Here is a 21152-nt window from a genome sequence, read left to right as displayed (position 1 = left end):
TATGCGGTGATCAATACCCAGCAAGTAGCAGGCGAGCCGCATCCCTCTGTCCATCCCACATACAAATGAAACCGCAAGCATTCCAAAAAATATATTAGATATATCTATACTCAGATGCTGGTGTTTTAGGGCGCACACATTTGTAAACAATTACGCCTGAGAACGCCAAAGTGTACCCTAGTTGCAAACACACCCCGTTTGTGAACGCTGGCGCTGAGCCGGGGGATTACAGCAGTAAAGAGAGAGCCAGCGGCTAAGCTCTCAAAGAACGCAGTTGCTCCAGCATCTGCACTTCACAAACCCACAGCAATAGTGCACAGTGACTTCCCCTTCACCCCGTTCTGCGCAAACAACCACTTCAAATCCCACAGAATTCGCTGCATTCTTATGTGAATCAACTGTAGCAAGCATTAAAGCATATGCTCACTTAAATATAAATTCATATACTTATATCTAAGTGCGCGTGCCACTGAAACAGTAAGGCACGCTGAGATCGCCGATCTGTACCAACTGTCCCTGCCCAGTTCCTTCAGTACAATCATCTGAGATGACTGTACTGAAGAAACTGGGCAGGAAGAGAATGTGAACTGCACTATTACGTGAACAAAAGCACGTACATACGTCAGCTCACTTGAATATACCTTTCCAAAGACAATTAACGCAACTAAAAACATTGAATTAAATGCACATCTGCATGGATAGGCCACGAAACTGCAGAAGCTGCAAAGGGACTTATGTACAGTTGACACTCTTGACTGCACAGGCGCAGCAAATAAAGCAAAGGGGCCCGTATCGTAAGACTTTAAAGTGCTGCATCACCTGCCCAGCGGAGGGCCTCTGCCGGGGCTCGAAGGCGAGGCAGGCGCGGAGCAGCTGCTCCAGGGGTGCTGGGAGATCGGGGGGAAAGACTGGTAGCTGCAAAACAGCAGGCAAAGCACAGCTGCAGCACCAGCACTTTCTGGCTTCCTTTTGCTGCTGCGAATTTCAGAAAAATGCCCAAGACATTCCGCTGCTGGCTGCCTCGGTGGCTTTCCTTTATGCCTGCTGTTACCCGCCGATCCCTGCACCCGGCTACTCTGCAGCAGTTGTCTACGGCCTCCACGGGCGCCAGCGGCCGTGAAGGGGGTTTCATTCTAGCTGCAACTGCTGCTGCTGGCGATTTTGAAATACTTGTGCTTTTCGCTGAGGCAGCGAGTGACAAACTGCAAACCACAGCAGCGAAGACCCACCATTCTATCCGCGTGCTGCTTCTGTATTTCTTCAAAAGTCTGGCAGCGGTGATATGGCAAAGGACCTCCAAAGAGCTCCAGCAAGACGCAGGCAGCAGACCAAATGTCAAGCGACGGATCCAGCTGAGTTGCCACTGCATGCAAAGCAGCAGAATGATCGTAAAAAACCCAACCTACTGAACGCTGCACCAGCTAGTTGGCTAGCCAGGGTCACCCAGTCAGCTGGCTAGCTACCGCTACCCAGCCAGCTGGCTCGAGCAGCGGCCTCGCGCGCAACCCAGCTAGCTGCAGAGCCCGCTAGCCTGCTCGCCAGTTCGCCAACCAGCCAGCGAGAGCCGCATGCTTGTAGACCCCCGTGAGCATGGCCCTTCAGATAGCGAAATCCCTCGTCCGGAGGGCGAACAAGCTAGCTGCCTAGGTTGTAGCTAGCTGCAGGTAGCTGCTGCAGATTGCGCAGCGAAACGAATTACCTCCAGCAGCCAGCTCCGGGGGCATGTAGCGCGGAGAACCGGCTGGCTGGAGAGGCTCCTTGGGGCGAATTAGCCGCATTGAAGCCGTCAAGCTGCGGCTGCTGCAGCCCGTAGAAGGCAAATGCACATCTGCTTCTGCTGCCAAGCCAAAGTCGCACAGCTTCGCGTTCCCCGCCCCGTCCAGCTTCACGCAATCGCAACCAGAGACAGAAGAAAAAAACATGAGAAAAGCAGCAAATGCACAGCAGCAAACCGCTGCTGCAGCAACCCTGCAGGACCTCTGCAGCAGCGCTGCAGCAGATTTTCAGCAACGCTACAGCAGCTTTGCAACAACGCTGCAGCACCTTTGCAGCAGCCCTGTCTTCGTCTCTGCAGTGCGCACGCGGCCCCAGCACTGCTACTATTGTGCAAACAGAGTCCACCTGTCTTATTCGCATTTTCTAACTGTGTTTTAATATTAAATTCTCTCTCATTATTTAACTGCCTCCTAGCTTTCTGCCTTCCCCCACGTGTCTTTCCCTTCGCCTCTACTTGCTCTTTTTCCTCCCCCTCCCTCTTCATGAGTCCCCACCCCATCTGCTGCTGAAGTTGCCAGGGTAGCTTCTATAGCAGTTGCTGCAGCGATTACTACAGCAGCTGCTCCAGCGGTGGCTGCAGCAGTGGCTGCAGCAATTGCAACAGCTGCCGCAGCAATGGGCGAAGCAGCAGGGGCTGCAGCGCTATTTCTGTACGCTTACAACGATGTTAAGGGACTTTATGTCTCTGTGGACTATTGGAGTGGGCCTGGAATGCAGGTAATGCAGAGCTGCAACAAAGTGAAGAGCAATTGAGAGCCTCTCGGAAGCCTTCAAAGCAGCGCGCCGCTCGTGCAGCAGCGAATACAGACTGCCTCCTGCACAAAGTAGCAGCAGCAGCAGCGCAGCTATCTGCTTCCCTGTTTGCCCTTTTCTCTCCATAAATAAATAAAAAAACCAAAAGGATGCTCCAGCAAACTATTAAGCACCCCAGGGTTCCCGGAGACCAGCAGGAGCAACAGCAAAACCAGCAGAGCAACAACAGAAGGGCTGCACTTAGCTACATTCAACGATGCCCCTTTAAATTTAGTAACGAATAGGTGCATCGGCCTTATAAGCCCAGGAATCGGAAGGCCTTAGCGCGCTGACAGTTAGGCGTACCACTGCAGAGCTCCATGACAAGAGCCACTCGATAGTGCTGCTGCTGCTGCTGCTGTGGCTGCTGCTGCGTTTTCTGCACTTGGAGCCTGTGGCTGCTGCTGAAGAGCAGGGACACCCCAAGTAATTTTACTATGCACGGGTGTTCCAGGCCCTGCAACTGCTGTACTTCCTGTTGTAGCTCCTGCAGCGAAACTGTCTCCTCTTCTGCCTCCGCCGCACTTCCTCCTGCTGCTGCTGCTTCTTGCTGCTGCGAGCAAGAGACGCGCATGCATTTCAGCGCCACAGGCAGCCAGCGAGCTGCAACAGCGGTTGCAACGGGAGCAGCAGCAGCAGCAGCAGGCCGCTGGTGCACCAGCAGCTCAGCTACCCACACTCTTGAAAACCCGCCTCTCCCAATTTCGTACAGACACCGCAACATATTTTGGGGGAAGAGCGGCGGCAGCTGCTGCAGGCCTCTCAAGAGTCGCCGCAAAACAGCTTTTTCTCTTTCTGCTGTTGCAACTGATGTTGCTGCTGCTGCTGCAGTTGCTGCTGTGGAAGATGCTGGGGCAACAACAGGAATAAGCCCCGCAGCAGAGACCTTCTCTCCAGCCGCGGGGAAAGCCCGTAGAGGCGCGCCCACAGCAGCATAGCGCATTGCTGCTGCCGCTGCTGCTGTTGGACCTGCTGCTGCAACCGGAACGAGGGTACCCACTGGCCGCACCACTGTCGGCTGGTACATGACATGGTGGCGCTGTTGCTGCTCGTGCAGTAGCTGCTGCATGTGCTGTTGCTGCTGCAGTTGCTGCTGCAGCTGGTGGTGCAGTTGCTGCTGCTGCAGCAAAAGCTGCTGTTGCTGCAGACGGTGCCGCAATGCTGCGCTCGACGGTGGCTTCACCAGGCGTGTGACGCGGTTAGCATGTGTCTGTTGGTGTTGGTGGAGCAGCAGTTGCTGCTGCTGCGGCTGCTGCTGATGTTGAGGAGGCAGCAGCAGCAGCTGCTGCTGCTGCTGGTTCCGCGCTGTCCCTGGCGCCGCGCGTGTCCCTGGGTTTTGCACGACAGCAGTATGTAGATGCTGCTGCTGCACCACGTGCTTCGGCTGCAGGATTTGCTGCTGTGGCCAATGTTGCTTAGACGAGTTGGCTGTCATGGGCTGAGCCAGACATCCAGTAAGCAGCTGCTGTTGCTGCTGCTGCTGCTGTTGCTGTTGCTGCTGTTGTTGCTGCTGCTGCAGTTGCGCAGGCTGCAGTTTCTGCAGCGGAGCTTGCTGCTGCTGCTGCTGGTATAGTTGCTGCTGGCTGGAAGGAGCTTGGTGCAGTTGCTGCAGTTGCTGCAGCTGCGCGCTTTGCCCTTGTGGGATTGCCACGTCATGCAGCAAAAAGCTTGGAGCATTACTGCTGCTGCTGCTACTCCCGCTGCTAGTTGTGGCGAAGCTACAAGACACTAAGGACGCGTCCCAGTGGCGCCAAATCTGCTGATGCTGCTGCCGCTGTTGCTGCTGTTGCTGATGCTGCTGCCGCACTGCAGAAACCCGTTGTCGGGGCAGAGGGTCTGTCGGAGCTTCCATTAGTCTCCCAGCCGCGGGTGGAGCTGCTGCTGCTGCCGCTGCTGTCAGCGTTGCAGCAGCTGCCAGTGGTCTTGAGGATGAGAAGCCCAATGCATCAGCAGCTGCAGGCTGCTGGCCGCCTGCTGCGGGCACGCACCCAGATGCACCAAAACCAGGACGAGGAGCAGCAGCAGAAGCTGTTGCTGCTGCTTCTGGTGCTCCTAGCTGCGGTGTCAACGGAGTCTTTACGCCTTCTTGTGCACTTTGTCTCTCTCTGGACTGTCGATGCTGTTGAGGTGGCTCCTGCCGCTCCTGCAGCTGCAGTACGTCCTGCTGGCGCTGCACCAGCATTCGTTGCTGCTGCAGCTGCAGATGTGCTTGGTTTGCCTGCTGCTGCAGTTGCGTAGGGACCTGCATCTGCTGTTGCTGCTGCACTCGCTGCTGCTGCTGCTGCTGCTGCTGCGGCTGCTGCTGCTGCTGCTGCGTCCGCGCTGAAGAGCTAGACTCAATGCCCTGGAAAGTTAGCGGGCCAGAGCTGCATGCATTGGCTTCGTTGCCGCGTCGGTGGCGCTCCGCAGCCGCAGCAGCAGCAGCGGCAGCAGCTCTTGCTGCTGCTACTGCTGCTGCTGTTGCTGCATCTGCCCCAGGCGTTGCCTCGGGCAAGGAGCGCCGGTGCTGCTGCTCTGGTAGCTGCGCCGAGAAACGCTCAAACAATTTGTCCTGAAGAAGCCGCTGCGCTGCTGCATCTGCTTTCGCTGCTGCTGCCGCCGCCGCTGACTGCTGAGTAGCAGCAGCGGGTGCTGCTGCTGCTGCTTTGGTAGGTGGAGCTGGAGGCGGCTCACAAACAGAAGACACCTGCGAGTTCAGGACTGGCAGCAGACGCGGGGGAGATTTCACTCGCTGCTGCCCTGCTCCTGCAGACTCCTGTAGAAGCAGCCGCTGCTGCTGCCGTAGCTCCTGCTGCTGTAGCTCTTGTTGCTGCAGCAGCTGCTGCTGCACTGGTTTTGGGGATGCAGCAAAGTATGCGGCTGCTGCTGCTACATGTTTCTGCGGCACGCGCAGCACCCTCTGGCCTGTCGCAGCAGCGGCAAAACTTGCTGCTTCAGCAGCAGCAGTCGCTGAAGCAGCAGGAGGAGCAGCAGCTGATGGCGCTGCTGCTCCGGCTGCTGCTGCAGAAGCCCATGCTGACTTAACCTCATTCCCAATAGACGAAATGAAAGCCAAAAGCTCCTTCGCAGACCGACCCTCTAATTCTCCGCGCCCATAGGAACTGCTGCAAGTGGTGGTGCTGCTGTTGCTGCTGCTGCTGCTGTTGCTGCTGCCGCTGCCGGCGAGCTGCTGCAGCAGCGTCCACAGCTCGGAAGCAAGGGGTTCAACTAACGGCAGGTACCCCAGACCTAAAAGCACGGTTCCCCTCATGCTGCTATTACTGCTGCTGTTGCTGCTGCCGCTGCTGCTGCAGCTGAGCGCATTCCGCAGCAAAATGCGCAACTGCGGCAGGTGCAATACAGCAGCATGCAGGGACACGGAGACCAGCCGCTGCAACTGCTGCAGTTGCTGCTGCAGCGCTGCTGCTCTGGCGTTGCTTCGGTGGTGCGTCTGCTGCAGCAGCAGCAGCAGCCGGTGTCTCTCCCTGGCAGCAGCAACAGCAAGGTAGGAAGCAGCACAACCTATGAGCTCTGGAGTGTAGGCAGCTCGCCGCCGCTGCAGCGCAGCAAGTAGCACAGCTATTGCTTCTGCGTCGCAGCAGCAGCACAGCAGCACCAGGCCCAGCCTCGTCTGGCTCTGCATGTCTGTTGTCAGCCTGACTGCTGCTCTTGCTGCTTTAAGTGCTTCTTGGTTCCTGCACCTTGTGCTGCTGCTGCTGCTGCTGAGCAGGTAGACAAGAGCCTTGGCAGACAAAGCAGCAGCAAGAATGCGGGCGGGCAGGTGGCGCTGCAGCAGCAGAGCGTCGCAGACTCTTTCTGCGTCCGCCAGCAAGGTAAAGGCCTGCTGCTTGCGCAGCAGCTGCGGCTCTGTTGCCGCTGCTTCTGCTGCTGCGCTGCACTGCTGCAGCAACCGCTGCGCATGGCAAGAGAATACCTCCGCCTGCATGTGCTGCCAGCGAGCAACAGAGGACTCGTCGCTGCTGCAGCTGCCAGCAGCAGAAACAGCGGCAGAAGCTGCAGCAAGGCTCCGAGCTCTTCTCTGCAGCTGGGAGTACGGGATGGAAATAACTAAGTTGAGGGCTGAGCTGGTAAGCGCCTTGCACTGTATAGACGCTGCAGCAGCGGCACTGGCTGCTGCTGCTCCTTTGCTGCTTGGCGCAGCCGCAGCGGGTCTTGCTGCTGCCCGTTCTGCTGCAGCAGAGAGCGCAGCAACAACTGCGTCGTTCGGATCTGCCGTGGTGCGCAGAAGCTTGCCCAGCGCCTCCGTTTCGTCCTGCAATAGGCTGCTGCTCATGCTGCTGCAGCGGCGGGCAGCTGCTGCCAGGGCCAGCTGCAGCGCCAGAGCTGCAGCAGCCTCCTGCCGCTGCTTCAGCAGCATATGCGCATACAACGCCCATAGGGAGTCGTCTGCTGCTTCCGTGGCTGCTGCTGTAGAAGCTGCTGCAAGCGCCCGCTGCAGCGGGAGCCGTGCTGCAGCAGGAGGTGCGAAAGCTAGGGCTAGGCGGCCGAGGCTCTTGCAGCAGAACCACCTGCAGCAAACGGTCAGGACACAATATCCAAGCTATCGCTTTGCTGCAGCAGCAGCAGCAGCAACAGGAGCGACCGGGCCAGAAACAGCTGCAGCTGCTGCAGTGACAGCAGTGGCAAGAGCGCCGCGCGATGCTGCGCTGCGCTGCCGCAGCAATACGAACTTACTCAAGCGGCCCTGCAATGAGAGCAGCTCGCCGGATTTGCTGTCGCTGTTCATTCTCCTCTGCTGCTCCTTTTGCTCGTGCGGCTGTTGCTGCTGGCCAAACAAGCAACGGGCCTGCTTGCTGCGCCTCTGCAAAGCAAGAAAATAGGGCTGCTGCGTCTTCACCGCACAGCAGCGCAGCGGGCAGCAAATGCGGAAGCCTCAGCAGCAAGGGTCTTTGATCTACTGCTGCTGCTGCTGTTGCTGGCGCGTCCGGTTTGATGCTGTGGGAGGGCAGGAGCTGCAGGAGCTGCAGCAGCTGGTGGAACCTCTCCTCTGCCTCCTTATAATCTCTGTAGTAAAGAGCAACGGCAGCTAGCGCCAGCAGGGCCCCCGTGTCCTTAGGGTTTGCTGCTGCTGCTGCCCGCAGCAGCAGCAGTGAATCAGCAAGGGTCTGCTCGGAAAGAGCAACGCGCTGCAGCGCAGCAGCAACGCTGTCCTGCTGCTTTTGCTGCTGTTGCTGCTGCTGCTGGTTTTGAGACGCTGTCCGCTGCAGGGCGGTTGACAAACTGAAAAAGGCAGCAGCCGACATCGCCATTTCCTGCACACCATAATTGTCGCTGTGTTGCTGCTGCTGCCGCTGTTGCTGCTGCTGCTGCAGCGCTGCTGCAGCAAGAGCAGGTGCAGCCTGGGGGCTGTTCGCTCTGAGAGCACAAACGGTAGATAGTAAGAACAGCAGCAGCAGCAGCAGCGGAAATACACTCACTTGCTTCAAGCCCTAGGCGGCAAGCCCTAAACCCTGAACCCTATCTTATAGAGAGAGAAGCAGGAGCAACAGGAATATGCAGGAGGCGTAGCTTCCGCGCTTTAGAATTTACAGATTCCTTGGCAGCAATCAGAGGTTAGGGTTAAGGGTTTACTCACCCTAAGATAAGCTGAAGGTCATCAGATGCTCCCCCGCGACTTCCGGGGGGTTCCACCTGCAACACCGTGCTGCTGCTGCTGCTGCTGCGGCCGAACTCGCCGCCCAGTTCTGCCAGGATCGCCTGTTTTTGCTTCTCCAAAAGGAGCAACTGCTCCTCCTCTTCAACTAGCTGCTGCAGTTGTTGCTGCCGCAGTGCAGAGAGACCCTCCCTCATCTTCTGCAGCAAATGCCTCTGCGCAGTAAAGGAGCGGCTAGCAGCAGCAGCAGCAGCAGTCGCAGCAGCTGCTGCTGTTGCTTCTGCTGCTGCTGGAGCGCTTAAAGAACAGGCAGCAGGCCCCTGCTGCAGGTGAAGCTCTCTCTGGGCATCAGGGATGGCTGCTTCATTTGCTGCTGCAGTTCGTGCTGCTTTTGCTGCTGCTGCTGCTGGTGTTGCTGCAGAGCGGCCAGTAGCAGTATGGCAGCCTATTGCCTTCTCGAACTGCAGCAGCAGCTGCTGCTCCTCTGCTGCTGAGAATGATGCTGCTGCTGCTTCTTCGCACAGGTGGGACAACGAGATAGGTTCGCTAGCAGGCTCCTTTTGCTGTTGCTTGTAGTTACAATGCTGCTGCTGCTGCTGCTGTTGCAGGGTGTCACTTCTTTGGGCAGCCGCAAAGGTCTGCTGCTTCTGGACGTCGCAAGCCCCCGGATTTCGCTGCATCTGCTCGGCCGGAGCAGCAGCAGCGGCAGCTGCTGCTGCTGCCGCTGCTGCCAGCTGCTGCAGCCCCACCTCTGGGGTAGCAGCAGCGGTGCGGCAGTCTCCATCGGCAGCACCAGAAAAAAGAGAGACAGGGGTGTTGTCTCTGCTGCTGTAAGGAGACACCAGACCTATAGAAGGGCCCAAGCTTGGCTGCGGGGAGCTGCTGGATGCTGATGCAGCAACAGCAGCAGCAGCAGCACCTGATGCTGCCGTTACTTCTGCCCCATCCTCTGCTGTTCTAGATACTCCTCCAATCCACGCTATCGGCTTAGCTTCCGCTGCCTCATTCGCTGACTCTGCTGTTGCTGCTGCTGCTGCTGCTGCTGTGTCTACTTGCTCCACAGTTGATCTATTTACCTCAGCTTTCTCCTGCTGCTGCTCCTGCTCCTGCTGCCGTTGCTGCTGCTGCTGCTCCTCTTGCTGCTGCAGCTCCTGCGTGGGTGCTTCGCCGCATGGGGGACTCTGCTCTCTGTACGAGACAGTTGCCGTACCAGCTCCTTTCTGTTGCCTCTGCTGCTGCTGCTGGCAATGTGAGCCTTCCGCTGCTTCTGCTGCTGCTGCGCACACACTTTTTTCTGCTTCTTCGTATCTATTCACCTGCGCCTGCACGTGATGCTGCTGCTGCTGCAATTGCTGCTGCTCCTCTGGACCCTGCTGGTGCTGATGCTGCTGCTCATGGCGTTGCTGTTGCTGCTGCTGCTCGCGTTCCTCCTGAAGTCGCTCCTTCCGCTTCTGCATCTGCTCTTGGACAGCCTGCTGCTGCTGCTCCTGCTGCTCACGTAGCAGCTGCACCCCGTGCAGCTGCTGCAGCTGTTGTTGCTGCTGCTGCTGCTGAACAGAGGCCTCATCTCTCTCGTGGGGGGTATAAGAGCTGCGAGGCGTGCTGCTGCTGCTGTTGCTGCTGTGGGCTGGTGTGCTGACAGTAGAGATCCTGTTGCTGCAGTTGCTGCTGCTATTTGCCGCTGTTGCTGCTGTGGCTCTGTTGCGGAAGCTGCAGCTGCTGCAAGGGCAGCAAATCACCTGCCCAGGAGTGGCCTTGCTCCCATGGCAGCAGCAGGAGCAGCAAACTCCAAACTCCACATCACGTACTGCTGCTGCCGCTGATTCTGCTACTGCTGCGCTGCTGCTGCTGCCGAAAGCCCCAGGAAACGTGTATCTTCTCTCCACGTCGCACGCAGACGCAGTGATGAGGCTGCTGCCGCAGCAGCACTTGCTACCGCTGCTGCTGCTGCAGGGGATTGTGAATCGCGCGAAGTGGGGACCCGAAGAGGGTCCCTGGTGCCCCCCAGGAAGCTGCGGCCAAGTGCAGCAAAGGGCCCTGCTGCAGTGGTGGGTCTCTACAGGGAGGCAGAGGCTCATGAGGTCTGTTGTGCAGCAGCTACGTCTGCTACTGCTGCTGCTGCTGCGTCTGCTTCTGTGGTTGCAGCGCCGAGTGCTCCCGCTGCTGCTGTGCTTGCTGCTGCTGCTGCGCGTCGGGGGGCTCCCCGGGGGCCGATGCAGCAGAGACATGGCGTCTCAGTATTAATTTGGCCCCTGAGGGGGCCCCCTGGGCAGCGGGCTCTTAGGGGACTTCGCTGACTTCCGCGGCTGCTGCTGGCGCACTGTTTGCCGCTGCTGCTGCCGCTGGTGCTGGTTCGACGGCAGGCGCTGCCGCTGGCTGGGCACTTGAGCTAGAGCTGCTGCCGCTGCTGCTGCGGTTGCTGCTGCTGCTGCTGACAATGATCCCTAAATGACTCTGCAGCACCCTATAGCCATCCCCGCCGCAGCGAATTCGCAGCAGCAGCAGCACCTCAAGAGGGGCCCTGCGGTCTACGCAGACACCCGAGACAGGGGAACAGCAGGGAGGGCTTGGACGCGCCGCTGAGAGCGCCTCTCTGCTGAAAAACGAAAAAAGAGTTAAAAAAGCAAATAGGAGACAAGAAGAAGTTCAAAAGGACAAGAAATGGTCAAAACGAATGCAGCAAAACCCTTCCTCCCCAGCCACGCAGCACAGCCGCGACGCACGGCTCCTAGGGCCCCCCGCCTACTGCGGTGCTGCGATTTCAGCAATAAAGTGTGAAAATTAAAAATAAATTAAATCAGAGTAAAGATTTTAAATGCTTATTATTCATTTGCACAAGGCAAACGGCCTTATTTAAGGGGGAATTCTGCAGACACTGCAGCAGCTTGAGCCTGCGGCCGACCGCTGCCGACACTGCTGCTGACTGCTGCAGCAGCAGCAGTCAGCAGCAACAACGGCATCAGCAGCAGCAGCACCAGTGGTTACGTTTATGAGTTTAGCTACAAACCGTGCAGCTACACTGTGGGGGCAACTCTTGCCGAGATTTGGCCGCAGCAAACCACGAATCTCATACGAGCAGAGGCAGCAGCAGCAGCAGCAGCAGCAGCAGCAGCAGCCACAGCAGCTGCTGCTCATTCCAAACTGAAGCTTATCTACAAGTCGAGTAACCGTAGAAGGTGGACGCGTTAGCGATACGCTGGCTTGTTTTAGAACGTTTAGGGTTCAGGGTTTACGGCTTGTCGCTCACGGTTTAGGGCTTCAGCCATTCCTGCCCTGCGCTCGCTGCACCGGCCGACCTCCAGAAATGGGGACCAGGGGTTGAGGATCAGGGTTTAAGGCTTAGGGTTTAGGGATCAGGCTTTAGGGCTTATCCCTTCAACAATGTGACTGTCTCTTGCCGCGTCAGAAGCTCTCGAGTCACCCATAGCAGAACACGGGGCTCCAGCCCCAAACACGAAAACGCTAAACCCTAAACCCTTAAACCTAAACCCTGGGCCCTCTGTCCCCTAGATTAACAGAGAACTGCACTGCTTTGGCGAAGAGGGCGCTTAAGGGTCGCTCTCTCCCAGGGTTTAGGGTCTAGGGTTCAGGCTTTAGCATTTAAGGTGACCTCAGAAACACACTCTCCTCCTGGAGCCGCAGACAGGCTACAGCCTTACTGAAGGACACAGGCAGTTTGCTGCTGCTGAGGACGTTTTCGGATTTAGGACTTAGTGTTTAGGGCCAAGAGCTTAGGGTTTAGCGTCTGGCTGCGAGAGCGAGAGCAGCAACAAAACTCCACTTGCAGTTCGCCTTGGCGCAGGGGCCCTTCGAAGGCAGAACTAAATAAAGTGAATGGATTTGTACAAAGTATAGATGAATGATCAAATATAATGCTATTGAATTAAATGTACCATAAGGAACTCGCGGCAGCAGCCAAGGGCGGCACTCCTTGAGAAGCAGAAGAGGCAGCAGTTTGCTGCTGCTCAAGGACGAAGTAGAGATGTGTGACGCAGCAGCAGCAACAGCAGCATGTTCTGCTTCAGCAGCAGCAGCAGGAGCTGCTGCTGCCTGTCAGCCGGCTGCTGCTGCTGCTGAACCAACGGTCCCAGCAGAGCCAGTGCAGCTGCCGCCTCCCTCAAGTGTGTACGACATGGGTAAGGCAGAAATAGCAGCAGTAGGAGAAGCGGCAAGACACAGCACACCGTAAAACATCATAATGGAGACTAACCAAGGCAACCGCTGCTGCTGCCTCTGCAGCCGCAAGAGCGAAGACAACAGCAGCAAAAACAATTTTAGACAGATGCTGCTTCACAAATAGGCATTCTGCCGCTGCTGCTGCGATTGCTGTTGCTGCTGCAGAGACAGAAGAGTTGGTAAAATTATGCCGCGACCTTCAGAGCGCCCAACCGACACAGCAGGGTCCTCAGCAGCAGCACCAACAGCGGCTGTTGCTACTGAATCTTGTGCTGCTTGAGTTGAGAGACAGACAGCAATCTGATTCCCTGCTTGAGGCTGTGGACAAGCTGGCGGCCAGCAGCAGCAGCAGAAGCAACGGCGACGGCAATGTCATCAACAACAACAGCAACAGCGGCAGCAACAGCAAAACGAACAGTAACGGTAACAGCAGCTACAGTAACAGCGGTGGAAGCAGCAGCAACAGTGGTGGCAGCAGCAGCAGCCCTTGTACGAGCAGCAGCAGCAGCAGCAGCAGCAATGTGCAGCCTCCTGCTGCACCGTATCCCGAAATCCATTACCCTAGTGAGCCTCTGGACGCATTTTTCAGCACAAGTGAAGCAGCCAACAAGAGCTCCTCAAGGCAGGTAAAAAAGCCCTAAACCCTAGACGCTAAATGCTAAACCCTAGGCCTTTAACCCTAGACCCTAAACCCTAGACCAGTTCAAAACCCTAGTTCCTGATGCGCGCCCCTTGCAACTATTTTGCAAGGCAAAGGCAGCGCGGCTGTGACCTGATGCAGCAAAGAAGGCATTCAGGAATCTGCTCTGCTGCTGCTGCTGTTGCTGCTGCAGGGGAAGAAGGTCCCTCGCTTGCCTCGGCGAGTTGGGAGTCCCCCAGCTTCCCGTAAGCACCAGCAGATGCTGAGCAAGGAGCAGCAGCTGCTGCGGCCGTTGCTGATTGGCCGCCACAAGAGGGAGCAGGAGCACGAGCAGCGCCAGCAGCGGCAGCAGCAGCAGCAGCGACAGCAGCGTCAGCAGAGGCAGCAGCAGCGCACCCGCGGGGACCGAAACAACCGCAGAGGCAGCGCAAAGCGCAGGAACAGCATGCGACCTTCCCTTACCTCCCACGCCAGCAGCAGCAGCAGCAGCAGGTGCAGGGGAGGCAGCGGGGACACTGGATTCTTTGGCCCCTTTCTTCCTTGCTGCTGCCCCTGTTCCCATTTCAACGACAAAGCGAGCAGCAGTTCCCCTTCTGCGCTTTTTGGCAGCCTGAGACGAGGTTGGCCTAGGGCCTAGGGTTTAGAATTTGGGGTTCAGGGTTCGGCGTTTATGGTTTAGCTTCAAAGAAATGAGTTTAGGGGGGCGGGAGAAGTGTAAGTTGGCTCTGGGGTTTGAGCTCTGGGGCTCTAGCCTTCCAAAGTTTGCTGCCTAGTGCATAGGGCATAGGGCTTACGGTTTAGGGTTTAGGGCTTGGGGTTTAGGGTTGAGGGTTTGCATATGCAACAGCTGCTACAATTGATGGCCTTTCAAGGGCCACCGAGTTTTCGGCGTGGCGCTCTTCTGCAGCAGACTCCACAGAGACGGGTAGGAATTAGGATTCAGGGTTTAGGGCTTGGGAGATTTTATCTCTGCGCACTGATCTGTCTGTCTGTCTCCTTTGAGTGTCTTTAAACCGACATGTGTCTCCTCAGCATTAGCTTTTCGTGTTTTGAACCCTAAACCTAAAATATAAACTGTAAGCCGTAGTCAGCTTTGTGCCTGCTGCTCAGCGTCTCCAGTATCGCCCACTTTGTCACCACCTGGCTGTAGGATCCCTAGCAGCAGCAACAGCAGCAGCAGCAGCAGCAGCAGCGGAGCCTCGAGCAGCAGGGGGGGCCTATACAACCAGGCATCCCCTAGCAGCTACAGGGGTGCGCTAAACAGCAGCAGCAGCAGCAGCAGCAGTGAGGCAGCCCGAAAGTGCAAGGGGACCCCTAGTAGTAGCAAAGGGGCCCCTCCTAGCACAATGCGACATCCTTCCCCTACTAGGAGTAGCAACCTATATCATCAACCACGCAGCACTTGCAGCACTAGTGGGGAAAACTTGGGGATGCCCTCTGGTTTAGGGCCCCGCGCGCAGCCGCAGCAGCAGCGGCTGCAGCAGCAGCGGTTACAGGACCAGCAGGAGCAGGAGCAGCAACGAGCCAATTCCAAGCAGATGCAGCCTCTTGGGAAGAACCAGCAGACGAAATGCCGACAGCAGCAACAACAGCAGCTGCTGCTGCTGCCTTCCCTTTCCGCCGACTCAGCGAGGCAGCTGCCCCGCCTGAAGTCTCTGGGGAGGTGCTCTAGCGCTGCTTCCTCAGCAGCACCAGCAGCCGGGGACGCCTCTGCAGCAATAGCAACCCCAGTAGCAGCAGCAATTCCAGCAGCAGCAGCAGCAGCAGCAAGCAGCGGGCGACCCAAAAGCAGCCGCTCGGCCCACGCCTCCATTCGGTCCTGCGCAAAGTCTCTCATCAGCAGTATAGAGGAGGCGGTGAGGGGCCTCGACATAGACCTGCCGCTTCCAGTTGCTGCTGCAGCAGGCCCCACAGCAGCAGCAGCAGCAGCAGATCCGTATGCTGCAGCAGCAGCAACAGCAGCAGCATCAAGGAGGCACGGGACACGAAGACTAGCGAGGAGCCCTCGCAGGGCACTCAGCGACTGCAGGGTCCCGCGGATCCCCCACAGGGCCCCCCAAAGCTTTTGCTTAGGTCTTTCTTCCCCTCCAGCGGCAGCAGCAGCAGCAGCAGCGGCTGCTGCTGCTGCTGAGGCGGCTGAGGCTGAGGCCGCTGCTGCTGCTGCTGCTGCTGTTGAAGAATACATGGATGCTGACGGCGAGAGACACTCCATCGCGAAGGTATACAGACTGCTGCACGAAATGGGCTTAGCGGCACAGCAGCAGGCTGCAGCAGCAGACACAACAGCAGCAACAGCAGCAGCAGCAGAGGCAGAGGCCGAAGCAGCAACGACAGCAGCAACTGCAGCAGATTCGACCGGAGCGCTCATTGAAGAAGGGGAAAAAAAGCAGAAACAGCGACAAGAGCAGCAACTGCAGCAGCAGCAGCAGCAGCAGCCGCAGCAGCAGGAACAGCAAATGCAGCAGCAGCATCTGCTGCTGCAGGTTGTCCCTCCATTGCCACAGGCGAATCAGGAGGCCCTTGCAGGCCCCTTCGATCTGCCCCCCGGGACCCCAGCGATAGCAGCAGCTGCAGCAGCTTCAATGGTTGCTGCTGCTGCTGCTGCAACTGCTGCCCCCGATACTCCTGTTGCTGCTGCTGCTGCTGCTGCTGAGTACCGCACAGCCAAACGGCAGCAAAGGCAGAGCAGAAGGCAACGGCAAAAGAGGCCTTCCACAGCAGGTGCAGCTGCTGCTGAGCTGCTGCTGAGCAGCCTCCGTAGAAGCCCCTTTGCAGCAGGTACAGTGGCAACTGCAACAGCCGCAGCAGCTGCAGCGGCAGAAGGCACACAGGAGGACGGCGCACTGCAGGAAGTGGGTGATAGTGCTCCTGCTGCTGCTGCTGCTCCTGCTGGTGCTACTGCTGCTGAATGTCCTACCTCAGTTGTGGAAGTGGTACATGCAGAAATAGCATCAACCACAACAATAACAACATCAGCAACAGTAACAACAACAGCAGCAGCAGCGTCCCTTGGAGCTGCAGAAGAGACGCACCCAATAGATGCTCATACACAGGCCGCAACAGCGCGACGAACGGCATCAGCTGCGGCGGCAGCAGCAGAAACAAAGGCAGACGCAGCAGAAACAGCAGCAGCAGAAACAGCATCAGCAGCATCAGCAGCTCCTGGCTTCCCAACAGCTGTAGCAGCACGTCCCATCGAATGCATGCCTTCGTCAAGTAGCAAAGATAAACAGCAGCAACAACAGCAACAGCAGCAACAGCAGCAACACCAACAGGAGAGTAAACACAACCAGCAACAGGAGCAGCAACAGGAGAGCCAGCAACACACGCTGCAGCAACCTGAAAATGCCATTCCTGCTATTGCTGCTACAGCTGATACTGCAACAAATGTCCCTATTCAGCAGCAGGGAGACCCCCCTGATTTCTGCCATTGGGCCTCTCCTCCTTTACCGCACAGCAGCAACAGCAGCAATAGTAGCAGCAGCAACAGCAGCAGCAGCAGCAGCGACAGCAACAGCGACAGCAGCAGCAAATTGAATAACAGAAGTAGCCTTGCTCTTTTTTTGCCGACAGTGTACACGTCCGAAGGCGTCCTGAGAAGCCTCACAGGACAGCAGCAGCAGCAGCAACAGCAGCAGCGAGGGGTGGACCAAGACGAGGAACTGTCGCTTTGGGACAGCTGCGAAAATGACGCTTTTGATTTATCTGTCTCCTTTCCTTCTGTGCTGCACTTCGTTGGGGTGCACGTACACTCTAAGTCGCTGCTGCTGCTGCGCTCGCTGCTGCTAGCCCTCAAAGCAGCCGAAAAGGAAGAGGCCCAGGACCCTCTTTTGCTGCAGCAATGCAGCAGCAGCAGCAGTAGCAGCAGCAGCAAAAGGACGTTTGCTGTTGTTGGCTGCAGCAAGGAGGAAGAAGTTGTCGTGAGAGAGTCAGCGCAATTTCTCCCCTTCCTTTTGCATCTTTCCTGTATTTGATTTCTTTATTCCTTTTGATTTTTTTTGTTTCTTTTTCCTCTTTTCTGTCTTTTCTGCCTCTCTCTTGCTTCTTTTCCTTTCATTTTTGCCTTTTTGTTGTCCCCTTTCGTTTGTCCGCTTTTCTTCTCCTTTATTCACCCCACCTAAGCACAACACCACAGCTGCCGCTGCTTCTGCTGCTGCTGCTGCTGCTGCTGCTGCTCCTGTTGCTGCTGTTGTTCCCGTTGCTCGCGCTGACTTCAGGGCCTTGCTGCCTACAGGGCAGTGGCGCCAGGTATTTTCTCCTGCTGCGGTTGCAACAGCAAATTTAATTTGGGTGTCTCCTAGGGCCCCTGCTGCTGCCCTGCCTCCCTCAAGGGGCCCCTCAGTTTCGCTGCACCGCAGCAGCATCATCAGCAGTAAGGTTGCAGCAGGGGTCTTGGGGAGCCCTTACAGAAGCTCTTCAAGGCGTTCTCTTGGAGGCCATTCCGGCGGCTCGAGGGGGACCCCAGGGGCACCCACGGCGGCCCAGGGGGGCCCCCTCGGGGCCCCCTGGGAACCACCCGGCAGCCTGGGTTTTCGGCTGCAGCGGGTAAGCTGTATGTACAGTTTGGGAAACATTTTAGAAGCAGCAACTCTCTATAAGTCTCTTTTGAGACTAAGTCAGAGGCAAGGAACTTCAGGGGAGGCCTTCAGGTTAGCTTGCTGCTGCTGCTGCTGCTGCTGCTGCTGCTGCTGTTGATGTTGCTGCTGCTGCCATTGCAGGTGTTTTGGTTGCTGCTGCTCTTGCTGCTGATGCTGCTGCTGCCGCAGGTGCTACCACTTCTGCTGCTACTGATGCTTGCACTGCCACTGCTCCTGCTGCGTCCATCGCTGCAGCTGTTGATGCTTTTGCGTGGCTGTTGTTTGTGCTGCCCTTATTGCTGCTGCTACTCTTTTTTCCCTTGCTGCTGCTGCTATCACTGCCGTTGCCACTGCTGCTGCTGCGTTTATTGTGATGCCTGTGACTTCTTCGGCGCCCTGCGACCCTGTAGAGCTGCCGCTACTGTTTCTGACTCTGCTCTTATTGCTGCTGCTGCTGTTGTTGCTATTGTTATTGCTGCTGCCGCTACTGTTGCTGTCCCTTTCGCTGCTGCTGCTATTGGTGCTGCTGTTATTGTTGCTGTTGTTGCCGCCGCTGCCTATAGAGTAACGCCTGGGACTTTGACTTTGCCTTATGACCCTTTGGAGCTTCTGCTGCAACTGATGCTGCTGATACTGCTACTACTACTACTGCCGTTACTGCTGTTTCTGCTGCTGCTGTTTCTGCTGCTGCTGCTTCTGCCAATGCCTTAAGGGGGATTCTTGTGACTTTGGCTTTGCCCTGTGACCCTTTGGAGCTTCTCCTGCTAATGCCGGTGCTGCTACTGCTACTACTACTGCTGCTGCTGATGTTTACTGCTTCGCTTGCTGCTGCTGCTGCTGTTGCCTTTAGGGTAATGCCTGTGACTTTTTCTTTGCCTTGTGACCCTTTGGAGCTTCTCGAATTTTCTTCGAGGGAATTTCACGGCAGCAAGAAGTCCATTTGGATTTGCAGGAAGAGAAGTGAAACAAACAATGATGCAGATATAAATAAATAAGTGATTACTAACAAATAAACAAAACAAGAAAAAGAAACTGCTGGTTTGCTCACTACGAATTCATCTTTTGGCGATTTTTATTTTTCCCATTTTTTCGCCATTCCTCCTAAAAAGCAAATTATTAATAGCTAACATATGTAAATTAATATTTATTTGTTTTTTTTATTTGCCACCTTTTGTTGCTTAGGGAAGCTCTCCGGGGCATCCCTGCTGGGGCCCCCGCGGCTGCTGCTGCAGCCATTTGCTGCTGAACTTTATGGGGGAGCTTTGCTGCAGCAATACGTAGCAGCGCCGCTGCTGCTGCAGCAGAGAAAGTTCGACTTTCTTTGTTTTGTCGCGGTTCTTTCCTTCGCTCCCCTCCAGGCCTTCCTTTACAAGGAGGTCCCTTCCTGCTGCTGCTGCTGCCGTTATTACTGCTGAGCTGCCACTGCTCCTACTGCGGCTGCTGCTGATAATGCTGATGCTTCTGACGCCTTTGCTCGTGATGCTGTGTTTTCTCGGCAGAAGGAGCAACAAGGGATTCGCTGCAAGCGGCGGCTGTCTCGTTGCTTCTTCTGCTGCTATTGCTTAAGCCAATAGTCGTGTTGCTGCTGCTGCTGCTGCTGTTGCTGCTACTACTCCACATGCGGCTGCAGATGCGGCTGGCGTGGCTGTTCCAGCTTATCCCGCTGCTCTTTGGTCCCCCTTTTCTGGTGCTATTTCTGCTGCCATTTTCTGATGTCGGGTGTGCTACCTCTTTGCGTTCCCCTGCTGCTACTGTTGCTGCTGCAGGGGAGGGTTCGCGTGGCTCGGCTAGCTTACACTTCTGACCCGAATTCCATCAGCAACAAATTTGTGCATCTGACGGATTGCCTTTCAGCAGCAAACTGGGAAACCCAGGAATTTTCTGCTGCTCCTGCTGCTGGTGATGCCGCCGCTAGTTGTTCCAGTGCAGCTGCAGCGGAAGCCGCACCAGCAGCAGTTGCTGCTGCTGGAGCTACTGCTGCTGCTGCAGCAGTGCCTGTGGTGAAAGCATCAGGGCAGGCGTACTTAGACGGAACACTGCAGCAGCAGCAGAAGCAACAGCAAGAGTATCAACAGCAACAGCAGCAGCAGCAGCAGCAAGGGTCCTCCCCTGACGTTGCTGCTGCTGCGAATGAAGCACCAGTAGCAGCAGAAGAAGCAGCAGCAACATATTTGTCCTTCTCAGAACTGCGCGCTGCTCTAGCAGCAGAAAAGACAGGGGCCTCCCCGCAGTTATTTGACCTTTTGTGGGCCAACAGCTGCGATTCGATTTTGAAGGTTCTCTTTTGCCTCCAGCAGCAGCAACAGCAGCGCCAGCAGCAGCAGCAGCAGGGGTTCCTGCTACTGCGCTTCTCGCTGCTTCCAGATGCTAAAGGCAAAGTCTGGGTCACAAAAGTAGCCCCTGTCTCAATAGGGGGAGGCCCCCTGGGGGGCCCCCTAGAGGGGCCCCTCTTGGGGGGACCCCCCACAGAAGCAGGATTTAAGGGTTTAGTTCAATTCGTAAGAGATGTTGCTGGTTTAATCAATCCGCTTTATTATGACAGGAAGCAACTCATCAAAGTGAGTGCAACAGCAGCAACCGCAACAGAAGCAACACCAGCACAAGCAGCAAAAGCAGCAGCAGCAGCAAAAGCAGCAGCAGCAGCAGCAGCAGCAGCAAAAGCAGCAGCACCAAGAGAGAGGGAGTTCGCCCTTTGCTGCTATTCCATTTGTTTGTTTTGCTTTTGCCGTGATGCTCGGCCTCTTCACGCTGCCTCCTGTGGCTGTTGCTGCTGTTGCTGCTGCTGGTGTTTGTCGTGCTGTTGTTCTAGCTGCTGCTGCTACTGTTGTTGTTGTAGCTGCTGCTGCTCCTGCTGGTCCTGTTGCTGCACTTGTTGCTCTTGCTCAAGCTGTGTCTATTGCTTGTGCTTCTCCTGCTGCTGCTGCTTCTCCAGCCGTTTCTTCTGCTACTTCTGCTGCTGCTGCTGCTTTTCCAGCTGGTGCTGCTGCTGCTGCAGTGCAGTGTAACTCTTCGACCCTGTGCTTCTCACGCACGCCTGAAGGATATATAAGAATCAGTTTGGGATTATTTTTTGTATCCTTTTTATAGTTTTGTCCTTTTTTGGTTTTATTTGTTTGCTTTTTGAGTCTTTGCCGTTCCTAGTTTTGAACTGCTCTTACTTTCACTTGTTGCTGCTGTCTTTTGCTGCTGCTGCTGCTGCTGCTGCAGCTTCTCTCCAGCGAAATTCCCGCCATAGCTGCTGCTCGCTGCTGCTGCTGCAGTCACAGCCGCTTGGTTTCCTCATCTGGGCCCCGCAGCAGCAGCAACAACAACAACAACAAAATCGGCGGCTGCCGCGGAACCAGCAGCAACTGCTGCCAGAAAAATAGCAGCAGTGGCAGCCACTGCCACTGCAGCAGTAGAAACCACTGCCACAGCAGCAGCAAAAACAGCCACTCCCACAGCAGCAGGAGCAGCAGCAGCCCCTGCACAAGCAGCCACAGCAGCGGCTACAGCCACCGCAACAACAGCAGCAGCGGCACGGACCGCTGCTTCTGCTGCTGCTGCTGCGGCTTTGCAGGGGATCATGAGAGGCAAAAAAGGGAAATAGAATTAGTTT

At 56.5% G+C, this 21152-nt stretch overlaps 2 protein-coding genes across 2 annotated transcripts; one reads left to right on the top strand and one right to left on the bottom strand.

Moving 5' to 3' along the window:
- Nucleotides 1-293: 293 nt before the first annotated feature.
- ETH_00000575 (uncharacterized protein) lies at nucleotides 294-10389 on the bottom strand (the record flags this gene model as incomplete). Its single annotated transcript, XM_013378638.1, has 8 exons — nucleotides 294-398; nucleotides 820-915; nucleotides 1230-1363; nucleotides 1700-1883; nucleotides 2437-2591; nucleotides 2875-7076; nucleotides 7243-7923; nucleotides 8144-10389. The coding sequence occupies 8 exons, from the start codon at nucleotides 10387-10389 to the stop codon at nucleotides 294-296; spliced, it is 7803 nt and encodes a 2600-aa protein (XP_013234092.1).
- Nucleotides 10390-12143: 1754 nt separating this feature from the next.
- ETH_00000570 (uncharacterized protein) lies at nucleotides 12144-20922 on the top strand (the record flags this gene model as incomplete). Its single annotated transcript, XM_013378637.1, has 7 exons — nucleotides 12144-12297; nucleotides 12503-12963; nucleotides 13171-13597; nucleotides 14088-16905; nucleotides 17279-17522; nucleotides 19321-20263; nucleotides 20762-20922. The coding sequence occupies 7 exons, from the start codon at nucleotides 12144-12146 to the stop codon at nucleotides 20920-20922; spliced, it is 5208 nt and encodes a 1735-aa protein (XP_013234091.1).
- Nucleotides 20923-21152: the final 230 nt, after the last annotated feature.

Source organism: Eimeria tenella, genomic scaffold (assembly GCF_000499545.2).
Source record: "Eimeria tenella Houghton genomic scaffold, Eth_scaff92, whole genome shotgun sequence".
Classification (NCBI taxonomy): Eukaryota; Apicomplexa; class Conoidasida; order Eucoccidiorida; family Eimeriidae; genus Eimeria; species Eimeria tenella.
Note: the sequence above shows the minus strand (reverse complement) of the source record. Positions and strands in the feature narration are given on the sequence as shown.